Source organism: Arvicanthis niloticus, chromosome 24, assembly GCF_011762505.2.
Source record: "Arvicanthis niloticus isolate mArvNil1 chromosome 24, mArvNil1.pat.X, whole genome shotgun sequence".
Classification (NCBI taxonomy): Eukaryota; Metazoa; Chordata; class Mammalia; order Rodentia; family Muridae; genus Arvicanthis; species Arvicanthis niloticus.
Window position 1 is genome coordinate 1,475,596 of NC_133432.1, and position 25,496 is coordinate 1,501,091.

Here is a 25,496-nt window from a genome sequence, read left to right on the forward strand (position 1 = left end):
AATAATTCCAAATTTTATTTTCTTAAACTGATATGACACAGTGGAACAGAAAAGGGGGAGACTCACAAAATTCATCTTAAAATTGACAGGCCTGAGCACTGCTTCAGCGAGCAGGTTTGGCTCACACCACACACAGCCAGCCACACGCATACACAGCCACCCCAGGAGCCTTTAGGAACCAGGTGGTGGGTAAGGAACACCTGCACTAGCCTCCCTGGTGGCTCTGGGTTCCAGTTGGCCACAAAGCAATAAATACAACATGTTACATGCACGGGAGGCTGTGGGGTGAGTGAGGAAGGAACTGGTCTTAGAGATCTGCTTTCTTGTACAACTCTTGTACAACCAAGCACAGTGGCAATATTTCAAGTATTGCAAAGAAAAACGTGTTTTTGTGTGTGTATGTGGCCTATACTCTGAATGCTGTTGTGGGAAAGAAACCCCACATGTGCTGTGTGGACACTCAGATACTTTCAAGTACGCATGGACAGCCAGGTGACAAAGGACTGGCAGACCAGAGAGGCTGGGAAGGTATTAGCTGTGTCCACCCTGGAACCTGGAAGACAAGCTTCAGCACAGACCCTGAAGCCACCAAGCACAGGAGCCAGACTGACAGGAAAGCTCCACAGGGGACCTGTTTGCATATGTTATTCTTCACCCACTCCTGCCCACTGCATGGGGAGGACAGAGGTTGGGCACTGCTCTCTCTGTCATCCTTACAGGGAGGGTTAATAGATGGCCAGCGGCACACTCGCTCAGGACACACAGCAGCCTTGGCCACACGCATTCAGGACACACAGCAGCCTTGGCCACACTCACTCAGGACAAACTGCAGCCTTGGGCCACACTCACTCAGGACAAACTGCAGCCTTGGCCACACAGTCTGCACCATCTCCTACCTCCTACAAGGGCAACATCCAGTGTGATGCTTGCCTGCCCTGCCTCCACCCTTCCAATCCTTACACATCTGAAGTTTCCTTTTATGAAGAAAAACTGAGTTGGGAGGGTGGGGCACATCTTAGGAGTAAAGTGTGCAAGTTGAGGAGCTTAAAAAGCATGGTTCTTCACACGATGACAGTCCCTAGTGAACATTTAAACATGAGGACTGCCTCCCTCAGGAGGCAAGCCTGCTGCTTTCCTCCAAAGACCAGACACAGGAAGAGGTGAACACTGGGCTTTTTATACACGAAGACATGGTCTGCATCTATACAGCGTCTTGGAGGACGAAAGCCAGGAACAGGAGGCAGGTTCCCAGCAGTCTGCACTGCTGGCTAGGTTCTCCAGTCTCTGTATGCATAAAGTGCTCCGGTGACTTACAAAGCTGGGTGGGTAGTCTCAGAGGGAAAAGTTCCTAGAGAGTTCAGGAACCTTTTTTCTTGGACGAGCAATGGGGCAAGTGAACTGTGAGAAAAAGCTTGCTTTGGCTTGGAGTCAGCAACAGTCTCAGGCCCTTGCCAGTCTACGGGGCTGCCTTGGGCTCTGCAGGTGGCAGGTTCCCACAGGCCTCAGCCTACTACCTCTTGACACCATACCTGCTTGCCAGGGGAGCCAACTGGGAAGAGTAAGTTCAGAAACTCCTGTCCCAGTAGGCAATAGAATGGTCCCTGGCACTCTGATGTCTACCTGCCAGCAGAGACTGGCAGCCTGGGAAGCAAGAGTTGCACCAGTCTGCACAGGTCCACTGTGTAGCATCCCTGCTGGAGTTGGCTGGCAGCAGCCTCAGCACCTTCGGGTCAGTGTTGAGGACAGTCTGCCAGGTCTCAGATCCTACCCTGCAGGTTGCCAGCAGGGAGTCAGGCATAGACGCCACTCAACAGGGCAGAGAGTCTCCTTTCAATGCACAGCTTGCCTGTGGAGGAGAGAGCATGAGGCAGGGAGGCCACACCTATCACCCCACTCAGGCTGCAGGGAAAGACACTCACATTTGGCAATGTTCTCAATGTCTGCCTGGTCCGTCAGAGTGTGCTGCAGCCCCTCCAACAGTAGCAGGGCTTTGTGATATCGTGGTACACAACCCTCTCGGTGCTGGAACATCTCATCAAGGGCGGCTGATTGTACCTAAAGGCAACAGCAAAGCTGGGCAGGGCTGGGGCAGGACAGGGAGGCCTGACTGCTCAGCACACTGCAGATCTGTCCAACTTCATTTGTAGTAATATTGTGAGCATAAAAGAAGGGCTAAGGAATTAGCTACAGATGCTCATAGAGCCACATGGCCTGCTTGCATGGCGTCACTGTGTTGTCTGCTTGGTCTGTATACAAACCATACCCCAGGGCGATCAAAGGGGCACTGCTTGCAGGGTGCAAAGCATCCAATGAGTGCCATTCCTACCACTGTGGCTAACAATGAAACTGAACAGTAAATGGGTCACAGGCAACTCAGAAAGGAAGAGATGTGAGAGGCCAATTTAAACTTACACCCTTCCTTTAGCAGACATGTTCCTCATGTGAGGAACATCTGAATCATGTATGTCAAAGCAGAAACACTGCCTCAGATCCAAAAACAGAGCACTCCTCGCACAGAGGAGTACACTTCTGTGTTAGCTGAGGAAACCACCTCAGGGAGAGCTAGGATGCTACCCGAGCTGCTAAACTACACAGTGGGGAGAACATCACACCTAACTTCAGAGTCCTAGGAACAATGTCCTAAGCCGGGCCACACCGCATGCACACCGCGTGCACGCAGACTGCCCCATACCATCTGCACAGCATGGCTGAGGATAAGTCGCTCCGCAGTGACACCATGGATTCCATCCAGCAGCCGTTGTTTGTCCAGAAAGAAGCGCTGAAGACGCAAGCTGAGGCCCTGGCAGGACACCACGCTGGCCTTATACAGCTCATTTAGTCTGCGTACCACTAGGGTGGAAGAGCCAGTCATCTCAGGCCCATGGGAGCACAGGACCCCACAGACCCTCAGAGGAAAGCACACAGGTGAAAGAGCATGCTCCACCTGCACACACAGGAGCTAAAACCCACACCAGCCACAGCAAGAGCAACGTCAATCCAGGGAGCTCGGTCCTGGGCAGCTGGCAGGCCCGTATACTTGCTCTGTGCTCTGAGTGTGAGGCCAGGCCTGCGCTCCCACTCTACTGACTGCTCCCTGACCTGGCCTGGGCCGACCCATGTGGCCTTACCCTCCCGCCTCAGGCTTGCTCACTCTTACCCCAGCACCGCCTCCCTGAACCCACTTCCTCACCCTGCTTCACAGTAGATGAAAGGCAGAGCTTCCCAGCTCGAATCTGGTCAATGGCAGTTTGTAGGCCTGAGGACAGCAGCTCAGCCACCTTCAAGTACAGAACCAGTTGCTCTGCAAAGCTACAGAGAAACAAACAGGTCAGAGGCAGAAATGCTCCACAGCCCCCTTCCCCATCCCCAGGCAATACCTACCCCCATTCTCGGCTCAACTGACTGATCTGGTCAGCCACCACACTCTCCTGGAGCTGGTACTCAGGGCCCCCGGCTGCCTCACTGGCACTCCCCTTCAAGGCTGCAATCTCCAGAACTTGCTGTGCAAACGCTAGTGTGAAACGCAGGCTGTGTAGGGTTTCCGTGTGCTCTTGCTGAGGAAGCAATAAAGGTCAGAGCCTGGGACCTACAAGTGTGTAGTGTAGTAGGGCTGAAAGGTTGATCTGCCAAAGAAGGGAGTACCCATGCTGTCACTTCCCCCACAAGCCTCACCTCCATGAGGGTCTCCTCTGGAAGGTCAGGAGCCTCAAAGGTCACAGCTCCCTCCAAGTTGGCAGCAAGAGGGTCAGCAAGGCTACAACAGTGGCCTGGGGCAGAAAGCTCCGGGGCCTCTCCACAGGTCCCAGGCACTAAGTGGCGGGCAGAGGCGGAGCCAGTAGAGCCCAGGGAGCTGGAAGAGCCCACTGTAGGTAGATGGCTGGTAAGGGACAGGCAGCCTGCCTGCTTCACACCCTGCCACCTCTGGCACTCTGAACTCCATCTCTGGAGTTCAGATGTACCTCAGTTCACACACTTCCTCATTCTGATGCTTTTTAATAAGGAACACAGTCAAGGTCCTAGCAAGCCCAGGGCTCCACCTTGGAGCACTCTAGCTCCCCAACTGCCTCAAGATGGCAGTAAAGCCATCTTGGGCAACCACTGTCATCACTGTCAAGTGGTAGAACCCTCATGGACCTGTGCTGGAGCCCAGTACTCCTAGCCAACCTAGGCTGGCATTTCAGTGCAGCTGGACATGGAGACTGGCATCTTGGTTGCCGTCACTGCTCCATGTACATGCTGGAAATGCCACGGACTTTATGGCCTGTGCTTTCTAGGACTGCGACACAACAGGAGTTCGCCTTCAAAAATCCCCACCGTATGTGCTGCTTTTCCTTGGCCAGACCTTACCTGAGAACATTCTGGTGCGGGTACTCTGGGGTGGGGTGGTACCACTGGGTGGGGAGCCCACAGTAAATACCACAGGTGCTGGGCTGCTGGCCCCTCCAGCACGAGCTCCTGGGTGCAGAGTCCCTCCAAAGCCAGCAGAGGGAGCTGAAGAACAAGACAGGCTCAGGGATGGGTCGGGACCAGCTGATCCACAAGAAACCTTACAGACCCCTCACATACCAATCTCCATAGGTTTCTCCTGTAGGCTGTCGGTGCTGCCTGAGTCGGAAGCCTGAGTCCCAAATGCAGCCTTAAGCAGCAAGTCCGTAAGGCGGCTGGTGCTAAAGGACCTGGGGGAGGGGGGACAGTAATGTGGGGGATGGCCCGTGGGCCAGACAGCTGGGGCCCTATTTCTGCACACAACCGTTCCTCAGGACAGGCATAACTAGACTCATAACTCAGGGTGGAGCTTCAGTTCTTTAAGCAGCTTCTCAAATAAGGAAACAGGCTGGAGCACAAGTGCCCACCACAGATCTCCTGCCAGCTGCCACACTGGGCAGCCAGCAGCACAAGATGATGTGGGTCAGAAATGGTAGGGAGGGCAGCTCCTGAGTGAGCAGTCCTCCCACTCCACTTACCGGCCGAAGGGGCCCCTGGCGTCTTCAGCAGGCCGAAGGCCAGAGCCCAGCTGCTGGCCCTGAAAAGGCCCCGCTTCTGAGAGGTCAGGCAGTGTACGGTTCCGAGGTGGTGTCATTACTACACCCTGCCTGGCCAATAGGGTCAGCAAATTCTGAGAGCTGGGGGCTTTGGGGAAGTCAAACGAGGGCCCAGCCTAGGAGGGAAGGAGGACAGTCTGGAGAAAGTCCAATGGACCGGGAAACGAGAAACCACGGCACAAGATGGGCCACTGAGGAAATCCTTACATCATGAGGTGCTGCTGCTGTCTGGGACCCTTTTTTCCAAAAAGGAAAACTAAGACAACACAGAAAACAGAACGACACAACCTCTCTGAGGTGACAAACTCGACTTGTGACTCTTCTTGATTCAGATCCTTCCAAAAGCTGGGCTAATCGGTATGTGGCACCATGCCTAGTCTGAGATCTCCAAACCAACCTACAGTATTACTAAACACCTAATACCTAGTGGTACCACGCTACCACAGGGTGGCAGCCACAGTCTAGCAAAGAGAAATGGGGCCCAGGTTTTCTTCCCAAGGATGAACTGCAAGGCCAGTCAGGGAAGCCAGCAGTCCTATTCTGTGAGGCCTCGCAAAGTGAGGGTGAGGAGCCACTAGGGCCACAGGCATCCATCCTACAGGAACCAGCTCTTCTGTTTCCCTTCTTAACCCCACTAGGCATTTCCAGGGAAGCAGCCTGAGGACGAAGCCCAACAGGCAGCCAAAACAAAGAAAAACCAGAGCCTTTCCCACCCCAGATCCCCTACCAGAGCTCAGTCCCTCCTAGAAGCTATTACCTTAGTGGGAGAGCCTAGGATGGGGGGTAGCGGACTCCGCTGTAGGAAGTCAGGCAGCTTAGGTGAGCCACGCAGTGGCCGGCAAGACTGTAGCCCTGGGCATGGCTGGGGTGCACTGGTCTGGGGTGGGCTGAAGGTGGCTCCCAGTGGGTCTGTTGGGGGCTTAGGCAGCTTGGGACGCACAACATGGAAGTCGGACAGGTTGGGGGCACTGTGCAGGCGGCAGCCCAGCCCGGTGTTTCTTGGAGAGTGCTCAGGAACAGAGGAACCTGGGAACAGGAACAGGCTGCATTTCTGCCCTCAGGTCCTTCATACAGGCACACTAGAATCTGTACTAAGTAAGCCGTTGCCCCACTAAAGGCCTCTGGACAACCATTCTGTGGGTCCACCACGCCTTGAACACAAGAATCCTTACAGCTACTTCAGAAAGCCTCTATGCAACATCACAGGCACAGAAAGGCTTAGTAATCTGCCAAAGCCACACAGCTGTAGGATACAAGGCAGGAGACAACCAAAGGCTGATGGTAGACTGGGCAGCCCTCCCCACTTTCTCCCTGACAACAGGGGGAGCCCTGACGTAAGCAGTCAGCTACTGCCCCATGCCTGCTCCACAGACACTCAGGTCAGGGACTGTGCCACACCTACCTGGTCGCGGTGACCTGCCAGCCCGCACATCAGCTCCTTGTGGGGAGGGCACTCTGCTCCAGCTGGGCCGTTCTGGGATGGTTCCCACTGGTAGGAAAAGGGTGGCTAGATCAGACCATAGCAAACAGAGGGGTTATCTATCACATCTACCCACCCACAGATGGGAAAGGAATACATACCAGTTCCCATCCTAAGGCTTACTAACCTTGGGGAGAGGGTGTATAGGGACGGCCACCTCCTAGTGACAGCTTCCTGGCCAGCATGGCTCCATCAGTGTGGGAGGGGGGTGATGGACTGGCACGACCGAAGCCCAGGGGACTAGTGCTACCTGACCTTCGGATGGCAGAGGACCTGCAAACAGAGCCAGGGCAGGTGACGTCTCATCCACCTCACTTAAGGCCTCTCATGCAGCTTTTCCTTGGCTATGCTCGCTTCCAGTCACTACCATCTTGCTTCTGTAGTTTACATGAAACACTCACCCAACACTACCACTGACTTTAGTCTACCAAACATAGCTTGCCAATAAGATGGGTTTAATGAGCTCGCTGCCCCCAGGAAGTTATAAGAATTCTGCAACCTGTCGGCAATGGCTGTCCACAATAGTAGCAGGACTCTTACTAAGGTCAGGGACACTCACCGGGCTGTCTGCTGTTGAGTTGGCGATTGCAGGTTCTGCTCGATGCGCTGGTAGTTGTGCACCTGAGTGGGGACAGGAATGGGGACCGAGGCACCGTACCTGTTGCTGGAGAAAGGACCAGGTCGGCTGTGGAGACAGGGTAACCATTACAGACAGCACTAAGAAGCAGCTCAGCCCCAGATGTTTCGGTAGAAAGTCTCAACTTTGGCCAGGCCTGAAGACAGCTGGCTTCTACAACACTGTAACAACCCAAAACTTTGTGACCCCTACATATTTGTTGCCTCTAATCTAACCTAGCAAAGGTCCTGAAAGCAGTATTCTCAGTTGGTCGCCTCATCAACCCGCCCAAACTTCAACAGGCCTTCAGTGGGACATCCACTGACCAAACACAGGAGCTTTTAGATACAACAGATCATGCTGAAAAGGGTGGCCATGATCCTGAGTGTCACTGATGCCTACTTATGCTTACCCAGAGGGGCTGGGAGAGCTGCTGCAGCTTGGAGATGGAGATGGGGTACGGCCGTGACTCTCTAGGCCAGCAGAGGCCACCAGTGAGCTCCTGGTGGCAGAAGGGACAGGCAGACACCTTTAGATTGATACATGCATTTAGATTCTAAATTCCCTCAACAGGCTCCCACCGCACCCCAGTCTTAGTCCTTCCCAAATGGCCTTACTCCCAGCCAAGACTGGGCCAGGCAGGATAGCACTGGTTCCCCTAAAGGCCCAACCATGCCTGTGCAAAGGTCAAGAGGGACTCACTCACCCACTACACAGCAAGCTATCAGGTGGGGGCTTGGCACTGGCTGCCTCAGCGACGAGATCACCTGTGGAAGAACATGGTGTCTGGCCAAGGTGCACTCTGCTCTCCTTGGCTCAGCTGACTTCTAACTGGTTCTCCGTGCTATGTCCAATGTCTTCACTAGAGTGAAGTGCAGTTACATGCTAATGAAGTAGCTTTGTAGGGTCCCAGTGCAAGCAGCCTGCTCCAGGACAGAAGTGAACAGCAGCCCTTCTCAGCCACCTTTGTGTTGTATACACACCGCCTGGACCATCCATGTCCCCTTTTTATACTCTTTTTTTTTTTGGTTTTTCAAGACAGGGTTTTTCTGTGTAGCCCTGGCTGTCCTGGAACTCACTCTGTAGACCAGGCTGGCCTCGAACCTTTTTATACTCTTGAACCTGAACACAAAGGCTCTCCAGACATATTTGTGAGGGTCGGATTATTTCCAGCAAGCTCAAAGCTCTAGAAACCCACTCCAATTGCCCATAGGGAGACAGGTCTGAATGCTCACAAATACAAAGGACTCCATGACCATGCTCATATCACGTGCATGTACCCAGAGTTGTCTGACAAATCCACTACACTCCACCCACCCAACCCATGCCCAACAAATACTGTGAGTGGATCTGACCTGGAAACTGGGCTGGGACCATGACAAAGTCATCTGTGTCACAGGAGTCTTTGCTGCTGCCACCAGAGTCCCTCGAGCCCTGCAGAAAGCCAGCAGCATCAGCTGGGGAGGTAAGGGTCTTCTGCAGCTGTGGCATCTCCCCTAGGGACTGTAGAATGGAACAGGGCTGGAAAACTGAGTCCACAGGCAACCAACCTTCCCAGTAATGGAGCAGACCACAGTCTAGCTCAAGCCCATGGTAAGGGAGTTGAGCTTGGACTTTCTCTGCAGCACAGCAGAGCTTTCTTTCCAACATTAAAGAGAAACCCCACTTTAGGGTTAGTACTGGGGGTTTATACACATACTGCTTGGAAGCCTTTAGCTCCTAGCCATTCATGAAGAATCCAGGTCTGGGCAGTGTTCACCACCCTACCTCTCCATTTCTACACTGTAATAAGACAACAACAGACAACAGAGGCAGTATCCCTGTGAGGAAGGCACCACTGTAGATCAGTACCAACCAGGTACCACAAACAAACACTTCCAGGCCCCCTGGGCAAGTGACATTGCTTGGCACAGCTGTGGGCCATACTTCTCACAGAATGAGCACAAACATGTTGAGCCTCTACTACCAGACATAGACCACAGAACATGCTCCCAGTTATGGGAGAGCCTAGAGAACTGGCCCAAACCCAGACATTAGCTTATTACTGCCCAGCCAAACACTACGGAACAGCTAGACATACAAATGGTGCTCACGTCCCACAGCAAGCTCACTGAGCATCAGAGAGGAGAGCCCTTCCCTCGTCATGCAGGATAGAAGCTACCCAGATCATACTCACCGGCGGAGAGGCCAGGTGGGAGGCAGAGCTGCTGCTGGAGCTGCTGCCGGACCCTGAGCTGGGATATGAGGGAACAGGCACGGGTGGGGCTGCAAGAGGGATGTGGGTCAGTGCACAGTGCTGGATCCCACTACAGCTCTAGAGACATGGCGGCCTGACTGACACCAGTACTCCAGTTCCCACCACAGTGACAAGCAGCCAGTATCAGGTTATGCCACCCTGCACTGGTACCTTCAGTGCCCCTAAGCCCATGATAGCAGAGCCACCCAGGTACATATAGCCTTGAAGAAGAGGCAGAATGAGGCATTCCACCTTTCCAGAGTATCTCCCAAGATAGCAGTGTGGCACCTACAGACACTGGAGAGCATGCCACAAGCCCTGTCAGTGCCCAAGACTGCCAGAAACTTACACTTCTTGATGGGGGTGCTGGCATCTAAGAAAGGGTGGTGGAAAAATTCATCTGTGGATAAAAGGAGTGAATTATCTTGATGCTCCTGACCCAAACAGACTCACCCCAGAGCCCTGGGTGTCAAGGCCAGGCACCAGCTACCTAGAGAGAGTCAGGGCCCCAGAAAATGGCTTTGGAAAACAGCTGACCCCCCATTTCAGCAGGATTCAGTCTGCTGGCCTTGCAGAGCTTGGGAGGCGTACAACACACTGAGGCCCTGTCGTCTGGCTGCAGATGGTAGACCATAGGTGCCTGGGTGCTCACTAAGGCCAGCTAACATACTGGTAACTAAAGGTAATACCCAAGACCAAGCAGGGTGGCTAAGTGGGCAAGGTGCTAGGTAGGCTGTGCTCACCAAAGTCCATGCGGTCCTTGTGGTTACGCTGCAACAGAGCCAGGAGCAGCTGCCGCAAGGGAGCTGATGTCTCCCGTGGGATGCTGGGAGAAAGAACAGATGCATTTTGAGAAGTTTGTGGGTGCCAGGGTGGACCCACGCTGGGGAGAAAGTAGGGCTGCTTACGCAGGAACTAGTGTCTTGTTCTTCTCATAAAACAGGCGCAAATCCTGGGGGCTGCTGGCCTGTTGAGACAGCAATGAAAAAGTTCAGACTTATGAAGTACCTACCTATTACCACAGGGCACTGCCACTTCCCACTGTCTAACCCCTCAAGTACCTTCCTCCCCAGCCATCCCAGGGAGAAGACCATTGGGCAGCTTATGTGCTGTGTCCACACAAGGACAACAGGAAGTCAGTGAGACAGGGGTCATTAGACCCTCCAACTGAAAAGGGGGCTGTCATGGCTGGGTATATATCCCAGAGCTGAGGACAGAATCCCTCACGGAGTATCTGTTGGGGACACATCTGGGAGGCTCATGGGTTCAGATCCTAGTGATAGACAGTGAGTGGGGTTAGACCCTGATCTGAAGTCAGTCTACGTTGGCTATAGTCAGCGTTGGCTAGTAGGAGCTATGCCAGGCCTATCAGTTTGGGGTCACTACAGGCATCAATACCACTTCTTGTCAAAAACAACATAGCCCTTGTTTCTCAAATTTTCCTTGATGCACACTTTGCTTCCAGACAATATATACTTATTATGTTTTAGAAGCAAGGGTGGATAGACAGTCAGGAGACTTAACCCAGTGTAACCATAATCAAATATGACTCTGACCTCTGATGGAGGTCATAGCAGAGGTGACCTTTAACTTACCAAATATTGAGGTTTGGCCTAAGCCCTAGGTGAGAGGGTTATTCTGTTAGGCAGGATGTGCTTGTACAGTAGGGACCAGGATTGACTGGGCACAGCCTAGGGCTACCTGACTATTAATGAGAAAATGTATTATGATGACCCATGGAACAGGCTATGATAAGGGCTTTCACAGAGACACTACAGGTTAACCACCAAGCCTGGTACCTATAATCTCAAACTGATTCCCCATCTGGTAACCCTGTACTTCTTCCATGCTGAGGACCCCATCCTGAATGCTACCCAAACTGACCCTTACCCTCTAGGGTTCTGGGGATTCACTAGGACCTTAGTGTCGTGGGGCTCACTCACCTGAAAGGGGGCCTTCCCTGTCAGACACTGGTAGACAATGGTGCCAATGCTCCACAGGTCAGCCTTCCCATCGTAGTGCTGGGACATGATGACCTCAGGGGCCTACAGGGGGACAACACAGATCAGCACTACTGTACAGCAACGTACAATGACCAGTAACAGTTGCCAGGCATCAGAAAGTTGGAGAAGGTACCTGCTAGGCACTAAGCAACCAACACACATCATGCAAGTACCCACTAACCAGTTCACAACTATCTACATCCAAAATGAGGCCATAGCTGATCCTTAGAGGGTCTGACATTCCTACAAAGGGCATCAGGTTGGAGGCTGACCCCAGCTCTGTCTGCAACATCAGGATGCCTGGTGTTGGATTTAAATGGTCCTGGACCAGGAATGGGTACATACCATGTACATAGGAGAACCACAGAGTGTGGCCGCCATCATGTTGCTCTGGAGGTACCGGGCAAATCCAAAGTCAGCTGCAGGAGAAGTACCCAGATGGCTTGATCTGTAATTTCTGTGGGCAGGGTCCCCTGCTGCAGTCTCTTGGGGAGCCACCACCCAAACACATCTCACCAATCTTGACTCGGATGTTGCTGGGGTTGGCCCGGCGACCCCCGGGATTGGACAGCAGAATGTTCTGGGGCTTCAAATCACGATGAATGATGCCCTTGCTGTGCAACAGCTGCATGGCACCAGCAATCTGTTGTAGAAACAGCCTGACAGTGTCTTCACTCAGTGTGCGCATAGCTGTTAAGAAAAAGTAGGCTCAGGAGACTTGGAACACCGTGGTCTCAGTGTATATGGCTGTGTGAAAAGACAACTACAGGGTCTAATCACCAGCACCACTCTACAGAGGCCCTCCAGCACACAGGGCCAGACCATGAGGCGCCAAGGCCAGCTTGTCTTGCAACTTCCACAAGCTGGTCCACCTCCCCTCTTCCCACACGTCCTTGTAGGACTTTCCCTTCCACACAACTCCGCACTGTAGCCCTTGGCTGAGGAGAGCACCCTGCTCCTGTTGTTCTCTCCTTCTCCACTGGGACACCTCCTTGATCTTCCCCGTCCCTGTGGCAAACCAAACACTAGACTCAGTCCCAGCTCTGTCTGGGGTAGGTCCTTTGCCCCCTAGACCACAGTGGCTTCCAAAAGTCTAAGTGCAAGTAGATACAGGGGCCAGAGAGATGCTCAGCAGTTAAGAGCACTCACTCTTGAAGAGAACCTAGGTTTGCTTCTTATCACCCACATGGTGGCTCACCACCACCTGTAACTCCAGTACCAGGGTTTCCAATACCCTCTGGAAGGTATGAGGTGTGCATGTGGCCTTCATGACAGACAAAACACTCATACACATAAAATTCAAAGGTTTTTATCTCTTTCTTTCTCTCTCTCCCCCCTCCGTACCCCCCTACCCCCTTTCTGTTTTGGTTTTTCCACACAGGGTTTTATTGTGTAGCCCTAGCTGTCCTGGAATTCACTCTGTAGACCAAGCTAGCCTTGAACTCAGAGATCTGTCTGCCTCTGCCTCTAGACTGTTGGGATTAAAGACCTGAGCTTCAAATGCCTGGCAGAAGTATTTCTTTAAAACAGCAAATTACAAACAATGGGTATGTGAACTTGAGGCAGAGAGAGCCCTGAGTTCCGTATATTCAGGCTCAACTGAGCATAAGCTGCTCCAACAGTAACTCAGCAGAACAGGGCAGGATGACAGCAAAACATGTACACCTTAGACACACACTTGGCACATACCAACTGAGAATAAACATTCACTCCAGTCTGGGCTGCCCAACCCCTTTTGTTTTGTCACCAGGTCACCACAGCCCCATCACTTGACAGGTGTGTGGTTTAGGGAGCCTTCCCGAGAATGCATAGGGCATCTTGTGAGCACTCTGAGACACTCAAAGTTAAGTTACAGGTCAGCATTGTATTGGCCTGGTCACCTTTTCCTCCCCCACAGACACCTGTGGAGCCTGGAGCCTTGCCAGGAACCACCCAACTACTGAAGGTCATGGTGCAGCATGCTGTGTGGCTGCCCCAGGGGACAGGAACAAATACTGAGTGGGCAAAGCCAAGCACGGCTTAGCCACGTGAACTTGAACACAAAGTGAACTAATAGGCCGGGAGCCTAAAGACAGCAGTTCTACACCTACTAGAACTGATCCATCCAGCAGACTACACAGGACCCTCCTAAACCTGGGATCTTCTCTGATGGCTCACCCAGAAGACAGTGTCACAGTCTGGGAAGGTGTCCAGAGGCTGCAGTAGAGGGAAGACCCAAACAACAGGAGACTGTTCTAAATGCCTGTGTCCCTCTGGAGAAAGGTGCTCAGGGGGAGCCCCTACCCTTAAAAGGAGGCTAAGGGGGGCTGTCACTTCGGTCACAGCCTGAGCCAGAAGGCATCATCTGGGAGGGGCTGCTTTGAGCCATCAATTCCTACTGCTTTCTGTTTCATGTTTGCCAAGGTAAAGCATTCTGATGACATTTGTGGACAGCCACTGCATCCTTCTAGGCCTTAGGACAAGGTCCCTGCATTCATCCCACTTGCCTTTCTTGCTCCAACCCTCCTCAGAGCACCCAAGGAAGAGATATCGATGCTCCTTCACTCTGCTCATCACAACCCAGCCACTTGCTATCTGTCTTTCCGTGGGTCCTGAGCTTCCTGCTCTCCTGCTGCCTGAAGCTTCCCTGCTCTGCTGGGAGCACCTTTTAGTCTGTACCCACCAGATCCTCCCATAGATATCTCTAGGCTCAACTGCACAGGCTCTAAAGCTGCTCCCTTGCCCTCCATGAAAATTGAAAACCATTTGCGTGTGTGTGCCTGCCAGTGCTTGCTCAGAGCCACCTACCCTGTCCCGAAAACAGCAGAGCCGGACTATTCTGCTTAAGCCACCCCACCCAGCACATGGGATACGCTTCACCAATAGCTGAGGGTGGGCAGGCTGATGGGCTTGAAAGAGTTGGGTCACTTCCAATACAACCCCAAAGCAGGAGGATCAACACCTGATCTAGCTGCAGCATTTCTGGCTAGAAACAGAGCCCAGTGGGGTGTGCCTACTCACTGTGCAAGTAGTCAGCCAGGTCTCCACCATTACAATACTGCAAAAGACAGGGGATGCACCATGAGAACACAGCCAAATAGGCTCCAGTCTGGCTCAGATTCGTTATTACCATACCAGTCTCTTGGACCTGTCCAGTGCAGGTATTCCCAAAATCCCAGCTAGAAATATCAATAGTGCATGCTTATACCCACCTATGCCCATCCTGCTGGGCCCTGTACTTGCCCTGGCCCCATGGGAACTCACCTCCATGACCAGGTAGACAGAATTGGCCATTTCCTGTAAGACAGAACAAACCATTTAAGACTGGGAGAATACCTTGCATAGTCTCTCATTGGACATTACTGGGAGGAGCCCTTGGTAGGCAGGACCACAGGCACTCTCAACATGTCATTACCTAGAGGGCTTCAGGCAGAGTGAACATGGCCAGGACTCAGTCTAGGATATAGGACATCTGTGGCAAGAGGCCTGGGGTGTATATACATGTTCCATGGTCATACCAAGCATGGCCTCAGTGTCTCAGACCCCAGGTCTGAGGATCTCTATAAGGTTCAGGGTAGGAAAGGTTCATGTGTACATGGACCATTACCTACGAAGGGGACTCATGTTCACAGGGAACTGGACTTGACTCTTAAGCCCAAGACCTACTCTGCTCCTGGCTCTGAAGTTCACAAAACAGATTATAAACTGCTGTTGTCAACTGAGTCAGCAAAAAGGCTGTCCAGCTCTTGCCCAGTAGGGCTTTAGAGGCTAACACAGACATCTCAGCAGGAGGCATCCTGGTCTCCTCCTCCACTGTTCTCTCTCAAACTTAGACAGCCCCTCACCGGGTAACAATATGCTCCCTTGTCTAATCAATCACCCAACACTAACAGCCTGAGGTAAAAGAAGACTACCCATCTGGCCCCAAAGCCCCAAACCATGGTGCCTCCCCTAGCAAGCCACTCCTCATAGCCACAACCACCACCACCCTCACCTTTTCACTGACAAGAAACTTAGGACCTGGGGGGAAGGGGAGGGGGGGAGGTGGGAGGGTGTAATCAAGCCAGTCAGGCTAGGTCTAAACAACCTACAGTTCCCCCTGCAGGTTGCATGATCCCTGAAATGCAGCTGCCAGCTGGGGAGAGCAGGCCTTGGGAACCACAGGAAAAAGAGCCCCCCTGCTATATAACCCACAGCAGAAAGCAAAGGCCCCACCTCATCGCCATAGCACTCAAGGAGGATACTCCCTGCTCCTTAGGAACTCAGCTGCAGAGAGAGATGTGAGGTACCTCAGATCTCTTCTAGGGCCTGGACCAAGACAGGACTACAGAAAGAGCCCTTCTCATGGCCTATGAGGGGTATTGGTGAACAGACACCTAGTCCCCAGATAACCCCAGCACAGCAGCCAATGTTAACCTGTTGCACTAGTCAGTTGCCCCAAATATGTATTCAGACAAACATGACCTCCCCAACTCCTGCTCAGCTTTCCAGTCCCCAAGGCTAGTGCCTACACATGAACATCCCGTGAATGACAAACACAAAGTATCTAAACACCCAGAATGCGAACGTGGAAAGAGCCCATTCATGTGCACCAGAGCTGCACCAGAGGTAAGGGAGCTAAGAAGTGTGTTCAGGCAGCCTGGCTGTCTCACAGCTGTGTGTTCCCAAGAGTGACTAACTGGGTGTAGCCTAGGTGGGAAGGAAGCTATTTACAAAAATGAGACTAGACTGGGGGCCTGGATACCAAGACCCCCAGTCCCTGCCTGCACTCTCCTGCCCTACCCTAGAGGAGGAGCCATGGCTTGGCCCCATTTGGCTCCACTCCTGCCTCTGCCTTCCAGGTCAGCTTCAGGGCAAGGATGCTCTGTAAAGCCCACAGTCTAGAACCACAAAGGCAGGCTCAGGGAAACAGAATAGGAAGGAGGTTAGGGGCTGAGGATGGAGGGACAAAGTCCAGGTAGGATGGGGACCAAAATGAAGAAACAGTAATGTGCCCCTTCAGCTTGACTGCTGTGAGAGCTGGGGGAGGGCTAGGACACAGCAAAAGTGACAGAGATAAGGACCCAAAAACAGCCACACTGCACACACCCTGCTCCCTTCTGTATCACAGAGGGCCTGTCTCAGCAGCTTCAGCATACAGCCTAAGAAGCAAGAGAAGCTTCTGGTACCACCTGCTGTGGGACAGACAGACAGACAGACAGACAGGCAGGCAGGCAGGCAGGCAGGCAGACAGGCAGACAGACAGACAGACAGACAGACACACAAACACACACACAGAGACACACACACCCCAGAGGGTGAAAGGTGGAGCCCCAGCCTGTCATATCATTAGAACATGATCTATCCCAGAGCCCCAAACTCACCCACCCAGCCAGGATAAGTAGGGACAGTGACACGAACAGACAAAAGGTCTGGGAAGACCATGATAATATACCTTCCTTAGAGCTTTGAAGCCAGGATTCCTAACCAAGGGCTACTGGCAGCAGCCAGCTCCCCTAAACTTATCCTGACACACTAGAGGCAGAGCTGCTGGTGAACCATAGGCCTTCAGCATCTATACAAAGAAGACCTCAGCAGAGAGTGAGGTGCACAACTCACAACAGTCAGCTTGTTGTTCCACTCAGACCTACTGTGCAAAGAGAGCAAGTGCTACCAGCAAGCCTGAACATTGGGCTCAGTCCGCCCCTAGCAGCGCCATCTTGGCAGGCCTCTCAGGCCTGTACGCGCTCCTGCTTCTGTGCTTGATTCCCACGAGCCCACGGTGGCCCAGTCACAGGATGTTCTCCAGCCAAGTCCCAGGAAACACGCCCAGCACTGTGAGCTGTGCAGCAGCCAGGGTGCCTTCAGCCATCCTCCATGTCCCTGCCGGAGCCAACACCCAAACAGTCCCAACAAACTTAGAACTTTACTGCCTGTCTTCCAGAGCTGTGCCAGGCTGTCTGTAGCCTGGAGGGAACCAAGGGTTGAGGTAAACCACAAAGCAAGAAGGGCCTCCAAGCAAGAGCTTTTCCAGAAAAATGGCCCACTGGGACCTGACCCCTCCATTATGAACTGAGAGTAGCAGACAGAGGCCAGAACATAACCACAGTGGTCAGAGCTACCCTGTCCCAACCCTGAGGTCACCCAGGACCACTTCTCCAGACTGCTCTGCTTGGTTCAATTGGTTTCTACAAATTCTAAGGGTTCCGCCAGACTCTAAGGAACTTCCTGGGCTAAGTAAGACTGCATCCCTAGCACACACTCCAGGACTCTGAACAGACAGCAGCCCTTCCTTCTCAGGGGTAGCTTTCTCATCATCACAGGGTGGCAGACAATCTTCACTATGATGGGGAATGCCCTGGGCTCTTAATATTGCCAGTCTGACAGGTAGGTCCCATTGCCCAGCCCTTGACACAGGGTGGCCAGTGGGCTAGTCACAGCTGGTGGCAAAGCAAAGCAGGTCTTAAAGGCACACATCCTTTTGCTGAGCTATCCTTGTGCAAGGGAAAAGGAAAATTATGACAGATACTAGAATCAGCACTCCTGTAGGAGTTAGGCTTACTATACACAGGCAATCACTGCTGGCCCAAGAGTCTAGCTAGCATCCTGGGAAGCTGCACGGGCATCTGGGCACGTAGGAGGCTGCCCCGCCCCAGACACTGAGATATTTTGCTTAATAGGATCCCAGCTCTCCACCCTCTGCCTGCTCCACTCTGGTCTGGTGACCTCAGGCTGGATCTGGCAGGCAAGTATCAGGCACTGACCCACTTAACTCCTGAGGAGCCAGGCTTCTGGACTGCAGAAGGCGGTAAGGCTCTAGCCGCAGCAAATCTGGACTCTTCTGGACAACTAACAGAAAGAATCCCAGCTCAGGGCACTAGGTCAGGCCTGGGGGACACTGAGTGCATGTGCAAGGAAGGTCCATTCCATCCCTTGGGCTTCAGCAACTACTCTTTGTTGCAGCTCTCTGACCCAGGCTAGACTCTTAGAGGAGGCATCCATTAATCCAGCCAGATAGGTTTCCAAGCCTATTGCCATGCATCAACTTCTGCATTGTGAGTAGTCATAATAGAGCAGGGGAACAGAATGGACCCTTAGGAATCTAATTCTATATAGTTCCTCTCTAGGACTATACTCCTGAGGTCTATCTACTGGAATTCTAACCACCACAGACAGACATCTTACCTACCACAAACAGTACAGTCAGAAAAATGACTTACTCCCCACTTAAAGACAGAACTAACTTACTTCACAGAAAGTCAATCTACTTGCAGCAAGTATACAAGCTAGCCAGACAGGAGACCAGAGCCACACAGGGCAAGCAGTTTAAGGCAGGAAGCCTCTAAAACATGGCTGTCTATGTTTTATCCACATAGCCACAGGCTCTGTGCCCTCTGTACTTTTATGTTGTCTATAATTCAAACCTTGGATCTGTTAGCAGGCCTAACCTGAGTTTGATCTCTGGGACCCATCTGATCAATACCCTGGTTCAACATCAATTCACCCTTTCAAACTTAAAAAGATAAAGTAGAGAAGGGGTTAAGGAGCTGGAGAGGGTAGCTCATCACTTACGAGCATTTGCTCTTACAGAGGACCTGGGTTTGATTCACAATACCTACATGATGGTGCAAAGCCAGCTGTAATCCAATACCTGGGGACCCAACAGCCTCTTAAAGCCTCAGTAGACACCTCAGGCATGTGGTGCACTAACATATATACAGGGGAGCACACACACACAAACATACCTTTAGGAGTTTAAGCCGGGGGGGGGGGGGGGTGGCGCATGCCTTTAATCCCAGCACTTGGGAGGCAGAGGGCAGAGACAGGAGGATTTCTGAGTTCGAGGCCAGCCTGGTCTACAGAGTGAGTTCCAGGACACCCAGGGCTACACAGAGAAACCCTGTCTCCAAAAACAAAAACAAAAAAAGTTTAAAAATAAAGGTGGGCCTGTGAGTAAAACTACCTACCCTACCAACCTGACAACCTGAATTTAGAGTCCCAGAATCCCTCACGGTTAAAGGAAATAATCACCTACACTAAGCTGTCCTCTGACCACCACAGGAACCACTGTGTATGCTCTGCCCTATAACATATATAAACATTAAAAAAAAAAAAAAAGTTTTAAATAAAAAGATGGGGCCTGGGCAGAGGTAGTGCACATCTTTAACCCTAACAGATTAACTCAGGAGTGGAAGCAGGCAGATCTGTAAGTTTGAGGCCAGCCTGGTGTACAAAACCAGTTCAAGAACAGCCACAGCTGTTACACAGAGAAACCCTGTGTAAAAAGACATAAGTAAATGGAGAGATGGCTCAGCGTTTAAGAGAACTGGATGTTCTTCCAGATTCCAGAGGACTAGGGCTTGACTCTCATCACCTACATGGCAACCACGTGTAACTCCAGCTCAGGGTATCAACACCACCTCTTCTTCTGGCCTGCACAAACACCAGGCATGCAAGTGGTATAGACATATTCAAGCAAAGCATCCATATGAAAATAAAGTAATTAAAAAAAAAAAACAAGCAGGCATAGTGTTGCACATCTGTAATCTCAGCATCTAGTAAGATGGCCCAGGAGAATCACAAATTCAAAGGCAGCTAGAACTATGTATCAAATCCTGAAAGCTGGATGAGTTGTCCGGTGTGGGCCTTTAATCCCAGAGTGAAGGAAGGACATCAGAAAGTCAAGGAGTTAAAGGCTAGCCTTGGGCTACAAGAGACCCTGATTCAAACGACAAAGGAGCTGGGTGTGGTGGCTGTGGGTGTGGCAGTGCACCTGGTTAGTTCTGGTTAGAATGTGAAATGCCTTTGATCCCAGCACCTGGAAATCAGGGCCTGGTTTACACACTGAGCTCCGGGTCAGTGTCAGGGGTACATGAGTCTCCTCCCCGACCCCCCACCCCAAAAATAAAATTTTTAAAAAGGAAAAAAAAAAAGAAAAATGCACATTCAATTTTGCATGGCTTATTCATCTCTGACTGGGTTCATATGATAAGCACTATCTCCACTGTTAGTGGGAAGGCTACAGCCAAACCCCTACCACAGGCCAGTGCATCTACAGGCTCTCTTCTAACCCAGACAGAAGAACTCAAGAGAGCTGGTCTGTCTGCAAGGTCCAGGTGAGTCACCTCTGGGCAACCTGGCAAGGCATATGTAGGGCTTCAGAGAACCGGCCAGACGGCGTACTAGCCTCCAGGGAGTCATCAGCATTAAGGCTGGCAAGCAGGCAAGGACTGAAGGAACCCACCATCTTACAGCCTGATACTGAGTCTGGCAGTGCCCACTCTTCCAGAGAAAGAACAAGTCCAGACATTGAATGCTAGATGAGGAGAGAGCCCCATCCCTCCCTGATGAAGGCCATATGTTCCAGTTGCCTCCCCAAACCTCTAGTGGACTCTGAGTGGGAGTTTAACTCATGAGTGTGAGGTTAAGCACAGTATGGGCCCCAGGTTCAACTACCAGCACTACCAAGAACAAAGAGAAGAGGAGCTGGTGTAGGTTTTTTTGTTTTGTTTTGTTTTGTTGTTTTGAGACAGGGTCTTACTGTCTGCTTCTTCCTCCCATATTCTGGGATAAGAGTGCACCCTACACCTGGTCAGGGTTCTGGCTTGAATGTGAGATGCCTGCACTGGTTCACGTTTGAGTACCTGGCCCCAGCTGGTGGCTAGAATGAAGGGCTGGAGGTTATCCACCAGGCACTTGCAGTCTTGAGTTCTCCGCATCCCTAATCAGGCAACAGATGAGAATAACCACGTTCCCACTGCCATTAACTCCACTCCACCTTTCTTGTTACTTGTAGCCAAAATAAACTTCTCCCTTAACCTCCTGCCAGGTGTTTGAGAGCAGACTGGATACACACTGAGTACCAGGCTACCCTGATACTAGATACTTGTCACAAACAAACAAAGGAGAGGAGACCTATGTGTAACCTAAAAGAACTTTGCTTTTATAAACAGCCCATACACCATTAGATACAGTTTATAAATAGAACCAAGTGGGCATAGCTGTGAGAACTTAAGTTGTCACCACAGACCCGGGTCTTTTCCAGGTAAAAACACAGGCATGGAGAGGCAGCTTGTCATTAGTCTCACTTGAGACCATCTGGAGTCACTAGAACCTGCTTCCAACATGAGAGACAAAGTAAATTTGTTTACCACTAATCCAGATGAGGGCCATGAGACCTCAGGAGTTAAGAACACTGGCTGTTGTGACAGGTGTGGTGGCCCACACCTTTAATCCCAGCACTTGGGAGGCAGAGGCAGGCAGATTCCTAAATTCACTTCAAGGCCAGCCTGGTCTACAGAGTGGGTTCCAGGACAGCCTGGACTACACAGAGAAACCCTGTCTCGAAAAACAAACAAAAAACCAAACAAGACATGTAACATCCTCTCCTGGCCTATGCAGGTACACACAGCACACACATGCGAGACACACACACACACACACACACACACACACACACACACACACACACGTAACATACGCATAATAAAAGAGCCCTCTACACATTCCTAGCAGATGTGCTGGGTCCCCTACCAATTGGAAGGCTGGCTGGCTGGCTGGCTGGCTGGCTGGCTGGCTGGTGTTGCCTGCCATTGGTTCTCCTTCCCCTAACTGGACTGCCTGGTTCAATCTCACTGGGAGAGGATGCATTTAAACCCACAGGGACTGTGGCTTCTTCTGTCAGAAGGGAAGTGAAGGAAGGAATTTGTAAAGGTGGGAGTGGGAGAAGGGATGAGATCAGGATGTAAAGTAAATAAATTTAAAAGAAAAAAGAAATCGCTCCATTTCAAAAAACAACAAAACAAAAAACAACCAATAGAAGATTTTATTTAAAAGATAAGTTGGAAGCCAAAATAACTTTAAGATATAGACAACTGGCAGATAACCATTGGCATAGACTGGGGGGAGGGGGGGAGGGGGCAGGGGCAATCTGACAACAGGTCTTCAGACTACAGTATGCACACCTCTAGCCCAGGGCTCCGACTTCTAGGAATCCATCTACATATCAATCCTAGCCAAAGAGCCCAAGGACAGTCATGACCACATTTTGACTAGGCAGAATCCCAGAATAGCTTGTGTCCCTCAGAAGGGTCAGGATAGTAAAATGAACCACAATCAGGCCCTAGGCACCACATGACCTTAAATAACCACCACCACAGCAACAGAGCAGAAGCAGCAGCAAATGCCACCTGTGTTCCCACTGCCTAACCCAAGGCCCGGAAATGACGGCACAGCCTGTGTGAGCACTCCACTGAAGTCCATGGAGCACAGTAAGGGTTGCTATAGCAAGAAAGGAACACATTTCCAGGGAGTAACCCAAAAACCGTGGGGATGCCTAAGAAGAGACATGACAGCAGGCCCCCACCGACACAGGGACTGTAAAATGGTTTTTTTTTTTTTAAAAGATTTATTTTTTTATTTATATGAGTATACTACAGCTGTCTTCAGACACACACTAGAAGAGTGCATCAGATCCCATTAAAAAGCAGTCAGTGTTCTTAACCACTGAGCCATCTCTCCAGCCTGACGTTTTTAATTTATATTTTTATCGTTCTCTTGCAATGTTGGAGAGAGATTTCTAGGCAAAATCATCTTTTTTCTCTACCCAAAATGTGCATCTTAAACAAATATCAAAGATACAGAACAACCACCCCTGTGCCATGAGGTAAGGGACCCTGGGTCCTAGGGAGAGGGCAGGAACTGCATCTCTCAGCACTTCCTCTGGGCAAAGAAGCCACAGCATGGCCAATACTGGGGGAAACAGCAGATGTCCTTAATCAGGTGGCTCAACTGGATGAAGCAGAACAAGTGGAAACCTGAGGGGACAGGCCTCAAGTCTACAGTGGACACAATAATTGTTATATGTTCAGTTCTAGTGAGACCTTTATGGAAATGCCCAAGCAGGGGACTGTGAGAACCTGGAGGCAATTGCAAGGTGCAATGAGGGCCCAGAGTCTGTCCCTATGAAGGTCATGCCATCTACTCAGCACATACTGCCTGTGGTGTTGTGGCCATCCAACAGCACTGGGGACAGGGGTAGGGAGAAGCATGGGGAAGGTAGGAAAGGCAGGCTACAGAGAGGCAACCTCCTGAACCCAGAACACCATGTTTCCAGCTGTTGCCAGGTACTCCCTATCACACAGGACTTTGGCCCTGCCCACATGTCACCTCATGACATGTCACAGCCCTCAAGGTAAAGTTGGAAGAGGAGCAGGGGAGGAAGGGAAGGAAGGAAGGGGAGGAGGCCACCAAAACACAGCTAGCTACCCGCTGGGAACTTCCCTCAGCCAGGGCTGGTCCCGTGGCCCCAGTAAACAGGTTTCAAAATCATTAGTCAGCACTTTGCTGGGGACCAGCACCTAAGGTTCCCGGTCCCCACAAGGGAGCATCCAGGGCCTACAATCCCTGCCACCACTGGGCTGGGGGACCTGGAGGGCAACTCAGAAGCTGACTGGTCAGCTGGCTTGCTTGTTTAGGCTGCCAGTACTGAGGTGGCGGCATCCTCCGGCCCAGAGGAGTGGGCCCAGCCCCAACTGCCGGCAAGAAGGAATCTCCAGCAACCCCTCCCCCTTCCAGCCTCTGACGCAGGAGTGGGCTGGCCAATGCCAGGCCGCTGAAGCAATGTCAACAAACAAACCCGCCAGCCCAGACAGGTGGGCCTGCCTGGGACACCAGTCTCAGTAAGGGCCACTGGGTCAGACACCATATTGAGGAAAGGGTCCTTGGCACCAGATGTTAACTAGGCAATGGCCAGAGATTCAACACTAGCGTTGACGGACTCCTTCACATGCAGGCAACAAATAAGCTAAGGAGGTCCCCAGAACCTAGGAAACACTAGGAAAAACTTGGACCAGAGCTGGGGTCTCCCGGACCCTGTGTAGCCTCACAGTTGGACAAGCCAGAGACAGGGCATTCAGAACCCAGCGTTTTGTTTTGTTTTTTTCATCTAAACCAAATACTAATCTAGAGCCATCAACTGCTCTCAGGGGGCTCCAGCCCCAGGCAACCCAGGGCATGAAGCTGTGGTTGGGACTCAGGCAAGAACAGATCTACCCCTCCCCCAAGCCCAAAAGCAGCAGCCTCCGGCCTTACCTGGAAGTCATACAACGCCACAATGTTTTCGTGCTTTAGTTCCTAGGACACAAATCCAAGTTTCTCATAAGCAAGACAAGAGCTGACCCACCCTCTCCCCCTTCCCTCAAGGCGTTGGCTCACCTTCAGGATTTTGATTTCCTTTCCCAGCAGTGTCTGGGACTTGGCAAGGTTCTTCTTGTTAATGCATTTGACGGCCACCTCCAGGTCGTGCTTCTGAAAAGCCAAACGTGGACCTTCAGGGTTAAAAACATTCCCTCCCCCCCTTATGCTCCCCACCAAGCTGGGAACACAGAGATGGCTTAGGGTACTGTCCCAAGGGTCTTGGAATGGGAGGATGCCAGAGGCAGACAGGTAGTGTCTGTCAGCCGGGCCTGGAATCTAAGTGGATGGAGTTCCAGGCTAGGTTCTCAGAACTGGTCTGACTTCGGGGCTAGCTAGGGAATCGTGGGCTGGCGTCTCCTGGTTTGTGGAGCTAGAGTAGCAGGTGGGTTTCCGGGGCTGGGGTCCTTAACTGGATCCCTCTACGGGTTTCCGGAGGTAAGGTGTTGGGCTGGGAATCACGGAGTGCGGCCCGCCGAACCCGAGATCGTCACCCACCTCGCGGTGTCTACCCTTGAAGACCACCGCGAAGGCGCCGTGTCCAATCAGGTCCTTGCGAGAGAACTCGAACTTGCCCACGGTCTCGACACCGCCGCGGCCCGGCTCCATAGCGCGCACCGGCCGGGGGCGCGGGCCTGGGGGCGACGCTACCGGGTGCGCTGGGCTCAGGCGGAGGCCGGCGGGCCGCGTACACGGGGAGGGAGGCGCGGGCTCATCACCAGGGCCCCGCGCCCCATCGGGCAGGCCTGGGCCGGGTCCCAGTCCCACAGGCCGGCGGACGGAGGGGCGCGCTCCCTCCGCGTCCTCCGCGGTACCCTCCCGGCGCTGACAGTCGGAACCCACTCCGACTCCGGCCTCAGCTCTGAGACACTCCAGCTCCAAGTCGGCCCTGACAGACGATGAGGCTCCGAGCCCCGCAGGGAAACAAAAGATCCGCGGAACCTGGGCCTCGGCGCCCGAGACGCCG

General features: G+C 52.2%; 1 protein-coding gene across 4 annotated transcripts; it reads right to left on the bottom strand.

The window, feature by feature from the left end:
- Positions 1-25,496, bottom strand: Ulk1 (unc-51 like autophagy activating kinase 1). Of its 4 annotated transcripts, none has more exons than XM_076922376.1 (28): positions 25,028-25,496; positions 24,551-24,643; positions 24,428-24,469; positions 14,621-14,653; positions 14,378-14,414; positions 11,894-12,067; positions 11,723-11,796; positions 11,318-11,419; positions 10,283-10,341; positions 10,118-10,200; positions 9,724-9,774; positions 9,315-9,403; positions 8,494-8,572; positions 7,845-7,905; positions 7,551-7,640; positions 7,082-7,207; positions 6,650-6,795; positions 6,445-6,549; positions 5,800-6,068; positions 4,965-5,158; positions 4,567-4,676; positions 4,348-4,491; positions 3,673-3,863; positions 3,382-3,554; positions 3,191-3,309; positions 2,693-2,850; positions 1,920-2,055; positions 1-1,846 (listed from the first exon to the last, which is right to left on the bottom strand). In XM_076922376.1, exons 1-28 carry the CDS (start codon positions 25,136-25,138, stop codon positions 1,791-1,793), a joined length of 3,105 nt encoding a protein of 1,034 aa, XP_076778491.1. In that variant the 5' UTR covers positions 25,139-25,496; the 3' UTR covers positions 1-1,790. The 4 variants fall into 4 exon arrangements, with proteins under 4 accessions (XP_076778491.1, XP_076778490.1, XP_076778489.1 ...); XM_076922375.1 differs by having other exon boundaries at positions 7,082-7,186; positions 8,494-8,641; XM_076922374.1 differs by having other exon boundaries at positions 6,445-6,531; positions 8,494-8,641; positions 25,028-25,495.

What these genes read in the sequence shown, in the direction of transcription:
- Ulk1 (XM_076922373.1), bottom strand. Translation starts at nt 25,138, where the DNA reads ATGGAGCCGGGCCGCGGCGGTGTCGAGACCGTGGGCAAGTTCGAGTTC. An exon ending in GTGGTTCTCCTATGTACATG is followed by an intron (nt 11,420 to 11,722) that starts GTATGTACCCAT and finishes GTCCCCCTGTAG; the next exon opens with GCCCCTGAGGTCATCATGTC. An exon ending in AGCTCTCCCAGCCCCTCTGG is followed by an intron (nt 7,208 to 7,550) that starts GTAAGCATAAGT and finishes CTGTCTCCACAG; the next exon opens with CCGACCTGGTCCTTTCTCCA.